General features: G+C 45.6%; 1 protein-coding gene across 3 annotated transcripts; it reads right to left on the minus strand.

The window, feature by feature from the left end:
• Positions 1-4,744: 4,744 nt before the first annotated feature.
• Positions 4,745-16,286, minus strand: LOC120051425 (protein SON-like). Of its 3 annotated transcripts, XM_038998288.1 has the most exons (13): positions 16,143-16,283; positions 14,804-14,862; positions 14,495-14,659; positions 12,512-14,110; positions 11,958-12,367; positions 11,633-11,767; positions 10,646-10,951; positions 9,475-9,585; positions 9,280-9,396; positions 6,169-6,316; positions 5,962-6,027; positions 5,727-5,842; positions 4,745-5,612 (listed from the first exon to the last, which is right to left on the minus strand). In XM_038998288.1, the coding sequence occupies exons 1-13, from the start codon at positions 16,223-16,225 to the stop codon at positions 5,430-5,432; spliced, it is 3,498 nt and encodes a 1,165-aa protein (XP_038854216.1). In that variant the 5' UTR covers positions 16,226-16,283; the 3' UTR covers positions 4,745-5,429. The 3 variants fall into 3 exon arrangements, 2 of the variants coding, with proteins under 2 accessions (XP_038854216.1, XP_038854217.1); XR_005477259.1 differs by lacking the exons at positions 4,745-5,612; positions 5,727-5,842; positions 5,962-6,027 and adding an exon at positions 6,977-7,068 and having other exon boundaries at positions 6,212-6,316; positions 16,143-16,286; XM_038998289.1 differs by lacking the exons at positions 4,745-5,612; positions 5,727-5,842; positions 5,962-6,027 and having other exon boundaries at positions 6,278-7,068; positions 16,143-16,286.
• Between the last annotated feature and the right edge of the window lie 339 nt (positions 16,287-16,625).

A 16,625-nucleotide genomic window follows, 5' to 3' on the forward strand; every position in this document is an offset into this window, starting at 1 on the left:
CACGCTGACCTATATAACTTAACAGGTAGGCCTACACACGCTGACCTATATAACTTAACAGGTAGGCCTACACACGCTGACCTATATAACTTAACAGGTAGGCCTACACACGCTGACCTATATAACTTAACTGGTAGGCCTACACACACTGACCTATATAACTTAACAGGTAGGCCTACACACGCTGACCTATATAACTTAACAGGTAGGCCTACACACACTGACCTATATAACTTAACAGGTAGGCCTACACACACTGACCTATATAACTTAACAGGTAGGCCTACACACGCTGACCTATATAACTTAACAGGTAGGCCTACACACACTGACCTATATAACTTAACTGGTAGGTCTACACACACTGACCTATATAACTTAACAGGTAGGCCTACACACACTGACCTATATAACTTAACTGGTAGGCCTACACACGCTGACCTATATAACTTAACAGGTAGGTCTACACACACTGACCTACATAACAGGTAGGCCTACACACGCTGACCTATATAACTTAACAGGTAGGCCTACACATGTTGACCTATATAACTTAACAGGTAGGCCTACACACACTGACCTATATAACTTAACTGGTAGGCCTACACACACTGACCTATATAACTTAACAGGTAGGCCTACACACACTGACCTATATAACTTAACAGGTAGGCCTACACACGCTGACCTATATAACTTAACAGGTAGGCCTACACACGCTGACCTATATAACTTAACAGGTAGGCCTACACACGCTGACCTATATAACTTAACAGGTAGGCCTACACACGCTGACCTATATAACTTAACTGGTAGGCCTACACACACTGACCTATATAACTTAACAGGTAGGCCTACACACGCTGACCTATATAACTTAACAGGTAGGCCTACACACGCTGACCTATATAACTTAACAGGTAGGCCTACACACGCTGACCTATATAACTTAACTGGTAGGCCTACACACACTGACCTATATAACTTAACAGGTAGGCCTACACACGCTGACCTATATAACTTAACAGGTAGGCCTACACACACTGACCTATATAACTTAACAGGTAGGCCTACACACGCTGACCTATATAACTTAACAGGTAGGCCTACACACACTGACCTATATAACTTAACAGGTAGGCCTACACACACTGACCTATATAACTTAACAGGTAGGTCTACACACACTGACCTATATAACTTAACAGGTAGGCCTACACACGCTGACCTATATAACTTAACAGGTAGGTCTACACACGCTGACCTATATAACTTAACAGGTAGGCCTACACACACTGACCTATATAACTTAACAGGTAGGCCTACACACACTGACCTATATAACTTAACAGATAGGTCTACACACACTGACCTATATAACTTAACAGGTAGGCCTACACACACTGACCTATATAACTTAACAGGTAGGCCTACACATGTTGACCTATATAACTTAACAGGTAGGTCTACACACACTGACCTATATAACTTAACAGGTAGGCCTACACACGCTGACCTATATAACTTAACAGGTGGGCCTACACACACTGACCTATATAACTTAACAGATAGGTCTACACACACTGACCTATATAACTTAACAGATAGGTCTACACACACTGACCTATATAACTTAACAGGTAGACCTACACACACTGACCTATATAACTTAACTGGTAGGCCTACACACACTGACCTATATAACTTAACAGGTAGGCCTACACATGTTGACCTATATAACTTAACAGGTAGGCCTACACACACTGACCTATATAACTTAACTGGTAGGCCTACACATGTTGACCTATATAACTTAACTGGTAGGCCTACACACACTGACCTATATAACTTAACTGGTAGGCCTACACACACTGACCTATATAACTTAACAGGTAGGCCTACACATGTTGACCTATATAACTTAACAGGTAGGCCTACACACACTGACCTATATAACTTAACAAGTAGGCCTACACACACTGACCTATATAACTTAACAAGTAGGCCTACACACACCGACTGACAATGAGTTTGTTCTTTAATTTGTGCTCCTTGTTTTTGAATGTGAGCGCTAGTAACATATATGTTTCAGTGTTTTTCCCTTTTGTAACACAGGAACAGAGAATGTCACCAGTAGCTCAGACTTCAGTGGGACTAGTGGTGACAGTGAGAACCCAATAACATTCTTCACTTTGGTGACCCAAGATAAGGAGGATATGCAAGGTGCTGTACAGGTGTTGCAACATTTGAAAGCTATTTTCTCCCCAATGCTTATTATTACTTATTGTTTTCGTTATTGCTGGGACATACTGGTAACATTTCATTACATCATTAGTGACATCTGAGCCAATATTAGTGCAGACAGAGATGACCCCATCATCACCTGATGCAACCTTCGGTGAGTGTTATGTTCTAAATGTTTTGGAAGTACTGTAGATGAATGTTGGAAGACGTAGTCAATGTTGAATACTGTGCCCCCCTATTCTCCCTCTCTCCCTCTTCCTCTTCCCTGCCCAGAGGATCCAGAAGACGTGTTGGCAGTGTGGGCAAAGACCCTTCCGCTGGTGCGTATCGGGATAATCACCGGGGTTCTGCTGGTTACAGCTCTGATCTTCTTCCCTCTGCTGGCTCTCAACAAGATCCAATCCTAGACCCACATTAGGAAGAGAGGGTAGATGCAAGGGTTAGGGCAAGGTCATTCAATTATGGTTCTGGAGGGCTGAAAAACACAGTTTTCATTCTCTTTTAATCAGACTGATACAGATCTGGGTCTATCAGGTGACTCTCGGCCAATCAATTACATCAAATGATAATTCATTCAGGACTAGTAACTTTTTAAAGTGTATACAGTGCATTCGTAAAGTATTCAGACCCCTTTGCTTTTTCCACATTTTGTTACGTTGCAGCCTTATTCTAAAATATATTACATTCTTTTTTTCTTTCATCAATCTACACAAAACCCCATTATGACAAATTGAAAACATGCATTTAGACATTTTTGCAAATGTATAAAAAAAACTGAAATACCTTATTTACATAAGTATTCAGACCCTTCGCAATGAGACTCGAAATTGAGCTCGGGTGCATCCTGTTTCCATTGATCATCCTTAAGATGTTTCTACAACTTGATTGGAGTCCATCTGTGCTAAATTAAATTGATTGGACATGATTTGGAAAGGCACACACCTGTCTATAAGGTCCCACAGTTGACAGTGCATGTCAGAGCAAAAACCAAGCCATGAGGTCAAAGGAATTGTCCGTAGAGCTCTGAAACCGGATTGTGTCGAGGCACATTTCTGGGGAAGGGTACCAACAAATGTCTGCAACATTGAAGGTCCCCAAGAACAGTGGCCTCCATCATTCTTAAACGGAAGACGTTTGGAACCACTAAGAATCTTCCTAGAGCTGGCCTCCCAGCCAAACTGAGCAATCGGGGGATGATGGCCTTGGTCAGGGAGGTGACCAAGAACCCGATGCTCACTCTGAGAGCTCCTGAGTTCCTCTGTGGAGATGGGAGAACCATCAGGAAGTACAACCATCTCTGCAGCATTCCACCAATCAGGCCTTTATGGTAGTGGCCAGACCAAACCACTCCTCAGTAAAAGGCACATAACAGCTCGCTTCGAGTTTGCCAAAGACACCTAAAGTACTCTCAGACCATGAGATACAAGATTCTCTGGTCTGATGAAACCAAGATTGAACTATTTGGCCTGAATGCCAAGTGGCACGTCCGGAGGAAACCTGGAACCATCCGTATGGTAAAGCATGGTGGTGGCAGCATCATGCTGTGGGGATGTTTTTCAGTGGCAGGGACTGGGAGACTAGTCAGGATCGAGGGAAAGATGAACGGTGCAAAGTACAGAGAGATCCTTGATGAAAACCTGCTCCAGAGCGCTCAAACTAGGGCCAAGGTTCACCTTCCAACAAGACAACGGCACTAAGCACACAGCCAAGACAACGCAGGCGTGGCTTCGGGACAAGTCTCTGAATGTCCTTCAGTGGCCCAGCCAGAGCCCGGACTAGAACCCGATCGAACATCTCTGTTGAGACCTGAAAATATCTGTGCAGCAACGCTCCCCATCCAACCTGACAGAGCTTGAGAGGATCTGCAGAGAATGGGAGAAACTCCCCAAATACAGGTATGCCAAGCTTATTCCTTTGTCATTATGGGGTATTGTGTGAAGATTGGTAAGGGGAAGAAAAACAAATTAATCCATTTTAGAACAAGGCTGTAACGTAACAAAATACAAATGCACTGTATATGTGAATAGTCTGAAATTGCTATATTATCTTAGCCACATTAGAGCTACAGCCTCTATGCATTTGTCCTCTGCGATGCTGGATCAACCACTCATCTGAGCTGCCAGTGAGAAGTCTGAGATCGTTTGATGATGTCTGCACTGCTATGTCCGCTGAATGCTTTGGAGGTTGTGTATTGGAATGTGGGATTGGACTCAAGGCCTCAGATGAACCCTTCTATGCTGTCCATATATAGTATTCCTATTAATATCGCTCCCTGCACCAGGAAATATGTTTATTGCTACAAGTGCGGGAATGATGACGAGGGCGGGGAGACAGTCTTCAAATACTGAACTGCACCGCTTGAAAACACAGTATTGGATGTACAATAAACGTGTGTTGTGAGCGCATGGCAAATAAACATTGAAAAGACATGTTCTCGTCTGTATAAACAAAATGAGAAAATGTACTTTATGCATACATAGTCAAAGGATTGTATCATCTAATTAATCAGATAAAAACACATTTTTATTTTGGTATTCCAGACCATAACTCCTACTGTTACCCGCATCTCTTCGCTTTCAGCTAACACGTTACATTTGTTTTTATACAGACCTTGTAAATAACGCTACCAACAAAAGCGGACTGAGAGCTCAACCTAGACAGTAGTAAATGAATCTGTCCAAAATGAGACAGAACTATCAAGTGTGAATCACTTTGAAAATTAATGTTCCAAATGGGTAACATTTGATATTGACGATTTGGTCATGAGAATGGTGGGGTTTTTCAAATTCTCCCAAATGCATTAACACTATGAACAGTTTCTTGAAAATGTCATTTGAGCTTCAACACATAAGATAAACATTCAAAGTAGGATTTTAAAAAAAAACGAGTTACAGAACCGTTTTAAAATATCAGTAAGTTTCTTTTGCTTAGAGTAACACTATCTCCTAGTGTTGACCATTAGGCAGCAGATACGGTTCTTCTGAATGCTTGTGGTGTGTAGGCCCAAAACATAGAATAAGACTTGATAGAGCGGACATTCCAATACAAATCATCGTTCCCTGGCGGGTGACTTCAAATTCTATGTCATTGTCAGCCAGAAGGGTCTGCGACTCAAGTCATTTTTCTCCTGTGTGTGCGAGCGCTGTATCTCAGTCTGAGTGTGTTTCACTATGTGTGTGTGTGTGTTAGACGTTGGAGGAGAACAGTGGTCCAGTGGTAGCAGTGGTGAACACAGGCCCTGTATAAAGCCCTGTGTCCCCTGCCACCTCTCCCATGGCCTGCAGAGCCACCGTAGCAGCCATGGCTTTGGCATGCTTCTTATTGGGACTGGCTGACGCAGGCTGGAAGTCTTGACCATTTACCACCACCTGGGGTACAGCGAGAGAGGAGGAAAGGTTATAACACAAACCATCTGACAAAGTCATCCATAAACTAATAAACAAACCCATGCAAACACACAGGCTCATAGCACGTATCCACACCTTGAAAAGGAAGTTCTTGCGGTGGTCTGGGCCACTGTGGGTCACCATAACAAACTCTGGAGGAATCCACTTCTTCTTGTTACACATCTCCATCAGAGCAGACACTGGGTGCTTACCTGGGGGGGGGGGGGCAGACGGTCAATACATTCATCAAATCAATTCTAATTGATTGATTCTAAAACACTTTTTTTTTTAATAAAAAAAATGCAATATTGGTAAATTGAGTGAGACTCACCCAGTAGATCCTTCATCACAACCATACCGCCCGACTTCTGAGTCTTCTCTCCCTCAGCCACCAGACCTACGGTCACATTATTAATCATCAATCACACATTATTAAGCATCATCAATAACACACATTATTAAGCATCATTAATAGCCTTCTGGAATAATATCGCTGTGCATAATGCTTTGGTGGAAAGCATGGGTCACTTCATTTCACCTTTGCGGTCGGTCTTGAAGTCGATGATGATTGGCTCGACAGTGCCCTCGCGGTGTCGCCCTAGCCCCTCCCCTGTCCGCCATCCCATCTTCCTCATGAGAAACTCCCCTACTCCTCCCGACACCGGGGCTGCTCGCAAGAACTGGTCCTACAGAGAGAGAGTGGCAGGAGAGAAGGGAGGAAGAGAAGGAGAAAGAGAGGAGAATAACAGAAGAGAACCATGGAGTGAGGAGGAAGAGAAGAGGGAGAGCGAGAGAGTGAAGAGGGAGGGGAGAGGAAGAGGCAAAAGCAGATAATTAGTTTCCACCTTGAAAACATCTCAACCACCTAATCCACTCACTCTGTCTCTCATCCAGTCACACCACTGTCACAGTCAGACTTGAGTTAGAGACTACCTTCAGGACAACTCACATGCCTCTGGATAACAGTTAACGGTGAGTGTGTGTGTGTGTGTGTGTGTGTGTGTGTGTGTGTGTGTGTGTGTGTGTGTGTGTGTGTGTGTTACTCTGTCTGTAGTAACCTCTACCCCTATGTGAAACACTAGAAATAACTATCTGTGGTGGCAGCTTTTGAAAATCGTGCGTTTGAGAGAACATTACTAGAGAAACTTCAAAACACATTAAGAGTACAGATGAAATGAAATCAATTCTGTGGTGAAACTCAAGACACAGCCGAGAGACTTATTTCTTCACACATTATACCACATGTAGGTAAATAAGAGGGCGCTGTGCCTTGACACCTCATTTCTTTCTGTCTCACACACACGGTTACACAAGATGTATAGTAAGGCGCTGTGTGGTGTACGTACCTAGCCCCTCATCACCGGCCCAGCATCAGACAGGAAATGAGAGGGGGGCCTGACTGTGGCCATGGCAACAAGGACAGCTACAAGGACTGACCCTGAAACAAGTGTCCAATACACAGAGAGGTGAAAGTTCACAGGTCACCCCTGTGAACCCACACCTCTCTCCCTCTGCTCCAATCCAGACCCCTCTTATCGACCCCCTTTCTCAGGCTGCCCCAAGGACTGGGAGGAAGTTGCCCCTAGACACCTAGGTCAGCTTGGAGTTAGGATTTGCGGAAGGGAAGCTGATCCTAGATCTGTGACTAGGAGCAACTTCTGACCGCAGCCTCCCCCAGGGCAAGGGAAAGAGCACAGGCATGTCCATGGACACCTGTAACTAGCCTAGGTCCCTCAGAACAGAGATCTCCCTCGGGCAGTGGTCTCCAATTGTGGTCCTGGAGCTAGTGTGCAGGTTTTTGTTATAGCCCTAACCTATACGACTCTATGCTGGGATGGAACAAAATCCTGCACTGTCTGGACTAGGGTTGGAGACCACTGACTGGTCTAAAACTAGACCCTGCTCATCTACTGGGAAACAGAATGCACCAGGACTGGTTGCTAGGGGCACCCAACAACCACACAAACATCACAGTCCATATGCTGGTAATGCTAGTGTGCTGTAAATCAATGTTAGCTGCTGTAATGCTAGTGTGCTGTAAATCAATGTTAGCTGCTGTAATGCTAGTGTGCTGTAAATCAATGTTTGCTGCTGTAATGCTAGTGTGCTGTAAATCAATGTCAGCTGCTGTAATGCTAACGTGCTGTAAATCAATGTCAGCTGCTGAAATGCTACCAAAATGCATGTCACTAACATTAGTATGATCAATGCACTCTCATCCCTATATCATGTCTCTGAACATGTCCACAGCATATGTCCATGGCATCTGCATGTGAAGGATGTGTCATGTTAAATGAAGAATGAACTCAGCTGATCCATCACTCTCTCTATAGCTAAATGATGTGACAATGTGTAACCTAACCTGAGAGAGATTCCTCAGGATGTGTCATTTAAAACAGTAACAGTAGCGCCCTGCCTCTGTGTGTTTACAGAGCTCAGGGAGGCTTGGGGTACAGTTACACCCACTGGCTTCAAACAGCCCACTATAGAAACACTACAGGGTAGGAGGGTCCAGACGGGGTCCACAGACAGAGGCAGGATAAGGCAGGAAAAGGCAGGATAAGTGAAAGAATAGTGCTTTTCCCTTTCCCCTGTTCTGAGATCAGTGTGAATCCAAGGAAAGAGACGAGGAAGCATCTTTAGACTACCGAGACGGACCCATAATCTCTGCCTTGCCCTGGGGTGCTAGAGGACAAGGGGGGGGTTCTGGGGTCTGCAGACTTACTTCCAGCTCTCCTCTTCCTCCCCTCCCTCCCTCCCTCATTCTCCAAGCCCCTATTCCGACTCCGAGGGGGACTCTAGTGGACAGACCAGAGCACCACTAGTAGCCGGGTGTCAGACCAGAGCACCACTAGTAGCCGGGTGTCAGACCAGCGCACCACTAGTAGCCGGGTGTCAGACCAGAGCACCACTAGTAGCCGGGTGTCAGACCAGAGCACCACTAGTAGCCGGGTGTCAGTACTGCATTTGCACCTGCTTTGGTAAGAATGTCACATGTAAGGAATCTGCATCGCTACCCTTAACATGGTGTACGCACTTCACAGGAAATGTAATTAGTCAGAATGTGTGTGTGTTGCGGGGAGGGGTGGGGGGTGATGGAAGTACAGGGAGATTTTTGTTCATCTCTGTATGTCAGATTAAAGATTAAAGTCTGGGTTCATCATGTTACCACTGTTACAGACTGCAGTGCAAATATCAGGCTCAGTCAACATAAACAAGAGGCTTCCTTTACCGTCAGAGCATCTTTTCTGACGCAGACAGAAACACACAATACAGACAACAGATGCTCACACACACACATCAGTAAACTATGTACGTTAGCGCTGACATGGGTTGCCATGGTAGCAGTGGACCACACATTTCGGGGCACTTACATCTGACCTGGATTCCACTGAATAACAGTGGAACTACTCCATTCTAACCTAGTTTGTTCTACATCAACAGAACATTTATCAAACTAAATACAGTATGTCTCTGGCTCTATGCGTACAGCCATTCAGTTATTTGACTAGGGCTGGGTGGTGATTAGGGAGCAGGCTGAGGAAGGCTTGTGAAGTGGGTACACCAGTGGGCATGGGCGATGCAGACACCTGTAGGGTAGTGGGGTGGTATGTTTGGGGTGAGGAGCAGGTAAGGCAGTGGACGGTACCTTCTTGATCCAGGCCTGTGGTCCGCTGTTGGACAGCTCCTCTGAGCTGAGCACCGTTGCTCCAGTAGAACCTGTAAACAGTCCAGGGATGGTGTTGGACTGGGCCCATGCATCCACCTAACAGAGAGAAATGTTTAGTGTGTGAGAAAGGAGGTGGAAAGAACATACATTATGCTTCTACGAACGCCTGTTTACCTGTTCCTGAGCACGGCTGAGCATGCAGATGGCGCTGACGTCGTACGGGTTCTCGGCCAGACGCTTCTGGGCCTTCATCCTCTCACCGACTGCCTGGGTGATGTCTACAGGCTAGAGGGGGAGACACAGAAGTCAGCACCACACACACACCCCAGTCATTCACACAAAAACACAATACTACACACACATACATACACCAGTGAACAGCCGATTAAACGAATAAGGAAAATCCATTCACCATACAAGAAAGAAATCTAGACTTATTCCATGAGACCTAGATCAGTTGTTATATGAAACTACTTACATCTACGTAGTCGTCAGTATTTGTATATATTTTTTTTTGAGTTGTCAGTATTAGTACAGCTGTACACCCCCCCCAAAAAATAAAACGCAACCTGTGGAATTTCAGCCAGCTTTGTTTAATAACAGTTGCATCAAATACAAAATTAGCACAAATTAACAGCAAGGTCACGGATGACGTCACCCGACTTCTCACTGGTCTGCCCATCTGACGATTGATGACAAATCGATAACTCAATTCTAAACCACTTGTCATCGCCTGGGAGTCAGATTATTAAATGGTATTGCTCTGAGATTTGAGAGGTCAAATAATGCCCTTGATTGTACATTCAATTTGGAACTGGTGGGGGAGGAGGGTCAGTGTTTTACATGCCGCCCTCAGAAACAGCTATTCCAGCTAAACCCAGTCAATGCTGCTATAGGGTCAGATGAGGAGCACAGGTATTGCATTCTAACTAAACTCACCATACCATCTAAACCAGTGGTTCTCAAATCTTTTTCATCCTGCTGGGCATGACAACCCACCTAAGGCTTTTGGACTTTTCTATTTTCAAATCAACCACACCAATGTTTCAGCTACTGTGTGTAACCATAGAACCTGGTCTCAAACTACATCCCAATAGAAATCAGCAGTGACCTACCATTTCAGAAACCACTGATCCAAACCACTAAACGTGGTAAAACACTGGGTTAAAACTAAAACCCCAAAATAAATCATATCTTTTTAACGCGTATGATTTTGAAATGCATAATATCTCAACTCACTTTCTCTCCCTCCTCCCTCTTTCACGACGACTCCCCTAAAACACCTTCGTCTCTCTTAGTGTCACCTTACCCCCTCCTCCTCCTCCCCCTCCCCTCCGTATCCCACCTGTAGCGGCGGCTCCGGGAACACACTATCACTCTCCTTGACGACCGCCGGCTCCTCCGTTGCCACGGACACCGCAGACAAAGGCGCATCCCCAGGCGATGTTTCCTTGGCAGCCGTTGCCAATGCCTTGGTCGCCACCACCTTGGCCTTTTCCGCCTTCTTGTCGACGGTCACCCACTCTCCGTAAGCCCCTCCCCCGTCGCCCTCCTTCTTCCTGTGCTGGGAGCCCGACGACACGGGGAACTCCTTGGCGAACGCCGCCTCGCTCCGAACCGCCAACGCCGGCGATGGACGCACGGACGCGTTCTGAGAGAGGAGGAGGGAGGAGGGGCAGCACAGGAGTAGGAGGGGCGGTGGGGGGTGGGGGGGGGGGTTACTGTTAAAAAAATGGGAGGAAAAAAATATAAAAAGACAAAGAGGTGTGTTTCAACAAGGGGAATGGTTGAAGAGGAATGGCTGGTTATCATAGCAGTTATTGGGCCCAGTCTCAATCAGGGCGATTTATCTCCAGTGCACTTCAACCAGCAAACTTCACTCACATGACTGAGGTCTCCTTGGGATGGAAGTTTGTGGGAAAGTGCAAAAGAGTATAAATCTACCTGGTTTGGTTCTGGGCCCAAGGAGGCTTGCTGTCTGCTTTGCCCATCGCCTATGTTGGCTCAATAGGAAAAACAGTATGTTATAAAATGTTATGTGGCAGCAATGGAAACAGCTCTTAACATCAGCCCAGGGCAAAACAGACAGCATACTGCAGTTCACTTCAACCATTCACCCAGTTAGGCACATCTCTTCAGTCCCACATAGTATCTAAACAGTAACTAGTCTTTAACTATGTTCAAACAGTAACCATGTTCTGAAAATGAAATATCACTTCAAACTGCCTCGATACATTTTTTATTAATAAGGAAATGTTTAAGCTCAGAATGTACTGTATATTCATGAAAGACATGTTGATGCTGTGTGTGTGTGTGTGTTCCATGTTCTTACATTGAGGCTGAAGGAGATGCCCTTGACCTCCCTCAGGGCGGCTCGTCCAAACGGTTTGCCGTCGTCCTCGTCGTCAGATACACGGGGTTCAGCGAGGGCCAGCTCCCCTCCCTTCTCCACAATCTTCTTACACTTCTACAGAAACACACAGGACACAGCTAGAGGGTCAGTATTTCCATTACCATACAATTTCATGTCTAAGATTTGTGTTTTATTATGAAAAAGGTGCAGGACTACATTTTGCACCAGGACAAATGCTTAGTAAATCTTCTCCAAAGCATATTATTACATGATTGTCATCATCATGACATTGAAGAGCACTTACGTCAGTGAACTCCTTGATGCTGATGCTGTTTGCCTGCTTGGCCACCTTCCTCTTCACATCCTCGATGGTGGCCATGTTGGGCTGGGGGGGACCTGGCGGGGGCTTGTTGGTGATGCTGGGGAGCGGGGCCATCTGGTGCATGGAGGCCATAGATCCCATACTGGCCAGGGCAGCAGTCATTGTGGCAGCTGTCATGCTAGCCATAGCTGCATTCATGGTCATGCTCATAGGCATGTTCATAGACATGTTCATGGGCATGTTCATATTCATGGGCATGGAGAAGGACATGGGGTTGGGTAAAGGCAGCTGGAGGACCGCTTTGGGTCGCAGGCTCTCTGGGATGGGTATCCCGGCCTTGGCACACATGGCGGCTGCATTAGCCTTAGCAATCTCCAGTAACTGGTCTTTATCTGTGAGGAGGGATGAGGAACACATCACAAACTTGCATTGAGACTTACTGTACACCGGTGTTTTTGTCAAGTTAACATTGGGGAAAATAAAGTTATTCAATTCAAATACATTGATCATTCCCCCAAAAATTGTGACATGCTTACCCAGCTCTGTGAGTCGTGGCGGGCTTTTGCTGGTGTCGCGGTTGGTGCGTGCCGGAGACCTCTTCTTGCGGAGGATGAGGACTGGGGAGTGGCTTGGCTCACGCTTCCAGCGGTCCCTCTGGCTCAGCTGGTGGCTGCCGAATGCACCCCTACCCCTCCGCCGCGAACCGGAGCGTGACCTCGATCTCTTTGACCTCCGAGCAGGAGATCGTGACTTGGACCATTTCCTTTTCGGCGACCTAGACTTTGAGCGCTTGTTCCGCGTTCTGGATTTGGACCGTGATTTCTTCTTTCTCGTCCCGGACTTTGAGCGAGACCTCTTCCTCCGAGACGGCGTCCTGGACTTCCTCTTGCGGCTTGGCGACGAGGACCTTGATTTCCTTTTCCTCCCTGGAGACTTGGTTCTGGACCTCCTCTTCTTGGAGGACTTTGCATCAGAGCGTTTCTTCTGACCAGGAGACTTTGACCGTGACTTTTTCCTCGTTGAAGGAGACCTGGACTTTGAAGATTCTCCTTCCTTCTCTGTCGTCTCTGCCTCTCCAGATGTTGGCTGTGGTTTAGGTTGAGGTGAGGCAGGCAGCTCTTCACCCTGAGGTGTCACCTTGTCCCCTCCATCAGCATCCATTTTGTGGGGTAAGGAATCTACAGAGCCATCCAAGGTTTCTGAAGTAACAGGTCCATCCGATTCCCCTGGCTCACCAGTTGGCTGGCCGCTGAGGTTGGGATCAAATGCTGACGTTGACTGGTGGTCAGCGGAGGCCTCATGCTGCTCACCTGAAGGCAGCTCAGGAGGAATAGGACACTTCTGTGGAGACGTCAGACATTCTAAGGGCTGGGAGGAAACGGCTGGCTCGCCCTTACTGCTGTCCCCTAAGAAGGGTATCGGTTTCCACCCTCCTCCAGTGGCGGCGGCCATATTAACGACACCCTCAATGCTGCTTTCGGAAGCTAGGGCTGGCGGATCGATTGGAACCATTACATTTTCGTCTTTCACAGCGGACTCATCTTTAGCCAGGGCCACAGAGGGATCCTTCTCGGCTGATTGGCTGTCTCTTGAGGCAGACCTGGATTTTGATTTGTCGTTTCTGGACGGAGAGGGAGATCCTGAAATCATCTCTCGGTGTTTCGACTGAGATCTCGTCTTAGATTTCGATCGCCTTCTGGATCTCGATCTAGACCGTCTGTCTTTCTTCAAGATCACGAGGGACCTTGACCGGGTTCTCCTGCCTCTCCTGGGAGACCCAGACCTTCGAGAATGTGACCCGGACCTCCGGTGCCGTGATCTGGAACGCGTGTGTCCGCCACGTCTTCTACCGGACCTCGATCTGGATCTCCCTCTCCTGTCCCTGGATCTGGACCTGCGCTTGCCTGAACGAGACCGCGAGCGTCTGGAGGACTTTTCCGGACACTTCTCCTCTAGTTTAGGGATGATATCAGGCAGATCCTGAGGTTTGCTCTCCTTGTTCCCAGGCTGAGGCTTCGACTCTGACTCCGACCCAGATGAGCTGTTGGACTTGTCACCATCTTTCTTCTGCTTTTTTTTCTTCTTCTTCCCAGAATGTCGTTTATGCCGCTTGGATCTCCCATCATCCTCTTCCCCTGTGGAATGAATTACAATATTTTTTAAATGAATCATCATGACATTTGATTCAATGGTGCAATATGTAGAAATTGACATTACCTGGTTGCTAAAAATTCTGTTTGTGACAAAAAGCAAAATTGTGTAGAGAATCACTGTACCATCTAGCTAAACTGCTGTGAAATATATTTTCAATAACCAAAAACATTGTAAAATGACGTAAACAGATCTACCATCAAACTTGCGTTCAATGAGAATGAAATGTGAATTCTATATCTGTCAATGTGAATTGCGTCGTGCACAAAGCTACATAATGGACCTTTAAGTAGTCTGCTGATTATTAACATCAAACTGAAAAGGTCCACCACTGCTGTTATGCATAGTAGTATATTGAGACTACTTACCAGTCTTTGCCTTGTCTCCATCAGAGTCTGCTGCTGATTCTGAGCCGCTCTCTTTCTCTTCCTTACGTTTCTTCTTTTTGCTTTTGTGTTTCTTGTGCTTCTTGTGCTTCTTGTGTTTCTTTTGTGGGACAGCACCCTCTTCCTTATTGGCTACACCATCTTTATCTGCATAAATAATGCAGTACATTACAATTTCATTTGAAATAGATGCTTTCACCTGATCAAAACTGTAGTATCAGTGCAAATAAAGGAAAGGAGGTGAGAGAATATCACTTTGGACTATTGAGATACAGCCCTTGTGTTACTGACCTTGTGTGTTGTTGATCCCATCTGCAGTTTTACCATTGGGATGGCCTTCATCTGTCAGACTTAGAGAGAATGCAGGTATGAGATGACACCTGTACTTGAACTTACAGTAGGTTCACTCACTTTCTTATCAGTAGTGGTCTTGGTTTTTAACAACATGACACTGGACACAACGAATGGACAATATCTATAAGTATGCATGAGCTTGAATGATTAACGTGGTCTACATAATAACTGACAGGGCTTGTAAGTAAGCATTTCAAGTAAGCATTTCATTTCAGTAAGCAAGGTCTACATCTGTTGTATTCGGTGCATGTGAAAAATAAAAATAAAATGTGATTTGACATGCGAGGTAGGGGTGGGTATAATTTGTGGAACGTTCCAACAGGAATCTGTTCTAGAAACTTCGTAAATAACAAGGTTGCCAACAACGCATACAAAGTTGTATAGCGGCAGAATAAGATACCGGGTAGGGAGTGGGCTATTTCATTAAGTTTGTCACTCAACACGTTTATTCCGAAAAATGTCTGTCTTCACTCTGTTAGCGTATTCTTAACGTTTGTCCATAGGCTACGTGGTGGGTTGATGCCTATTCGGCAGCTAGTTAGCTAGGTGAATTTATCATTCTACTTTGTATGCGTTGTTTGTTGGCAACCTTGTACTTTACGCCGTTTTTGTAACAGATTCCTGTTGGAACATTCCACAAATTATACCCACCCTGCGAGGTAATTTAGCTAGCTACTGTTAGTTATTTAGCGTTAACCTCAAATTAGAACGTGACTGTGTAACGTGAAAACTCAAATGCATAACTAAGTCCCCGGCATTGCTTTTGACATAGCTAACTACACTAAACATCCGGATAATCCAGAATGTGTGTGTGTAAATTATGTGTATTGCCTTTGCACACTGTGACTCTGTCAAACCAACGTTTTGGGGGAGTTCTAGCAAAGAGATCGCGTCCTGGTAAACTGTTAACGTTGGCTTGTTAGCAATCCAAATTTAGCATGATTAGCTAGCTAGGAAGGTGCGTAGTGCGAACAAGCCCTGTACCGGCCCTGTACCTGGTGCCACGTTAGCTACCTGGTTTGCTTGAACCCAATAACCACAGTATAACAATCTTTGCAAGAACCAACCCATGAGACTACCGTGTTACTAGTCAGGTAGTTAGCTAGTTAAATACGTTGTAGCCACAGCAACTGCCTGCCTTGCACACTTTGTACTGCCGGACACGCAAGCTAGCTAACCTTGTAACGTTAGGCCAGCACAGAAAATCATACATTTCTCAAATTGCCCGAACAAACCATTCATGCCAGTAATGTAGGCTGTATAAAAACATATTTACATGATATCTTGACTCTCATCTTCAATTTCTTTTATCTTATTTACTACGAAATCGCGAAAAATTTGCTCGATGTTGGCCGCCATGTCTTTAGTAATCCCTCAATGTCTACAGCCACCAATGTGTTTTCCGCGGCGTCCGTTCAGCGCATGTGTAGCAGCACAGACCGACACCAGACGTTGGTTGCAACCCACCTCACATCCACAGACTGAAAAAGTTGTTCATGTTTGGGTGCGTACTGTTTTTGCCTCTGTCTGTTATAAGCTGTCGGTGTAGTGAAGCACTTCGTTTATCTATTGGTCTCACTTTTGTAGTTTTCCTCAAGCGAATTGTTTTCCCGAAGTCTTTTTGTTGATATAGGCAGGCAGTAGATAGTAGTCTATCCTATTTTATTATTTATGACTACCTGCCATACAGGAGTGTCTCATTCATAAACGTGGATTATGCGGCTTGGATCAGTTGGTTCCAGTTAATTTCTTTTTGATT

This window comes from Salvelinus namaycush, chromosome 7 (genome assembly GCF_016432855.1).
Source record: "Salvelinus namaycush isolate Seneca chromosome 7, SaNama_1.0, whole genome shotgun sequence".
NCBI classification, from domain to species: domain Eukaryota; kingdom Metazoa; phylum Chordata; class Actinopteri; order Salmoniformes; family Salmonidae; genus Salvelinus; species Salvelinus namaycush.

What these genes read in the sequence shown, in the direction of transcription:
- LOC120051425 (XM_038998288.1), bottom strand. Translation starts at nt 16,225, where the DNA reads ATGGCGGCCAACATCGAGCAAATTTTTCGCGATTTCGTAGTAAATAAG. An exon ending in TGGGATCAACAACACACAAG is followed by an intron (nt 14,660 to 14,803) that starts GTCAGTAACACA and finishes TTATTTATGCAG; the next exon opens with ATAAAGATGGTGTAGCCAAT. An exon ending in GCAAGAACTTCCTTTTCAAG is followed by an intron (nt 5,613 to 5,726) that starts GTGTGGATACGT and finishes GCTGTACCCCAG; the next exon opens with GTGGTGGTAAATGGTCAAGA.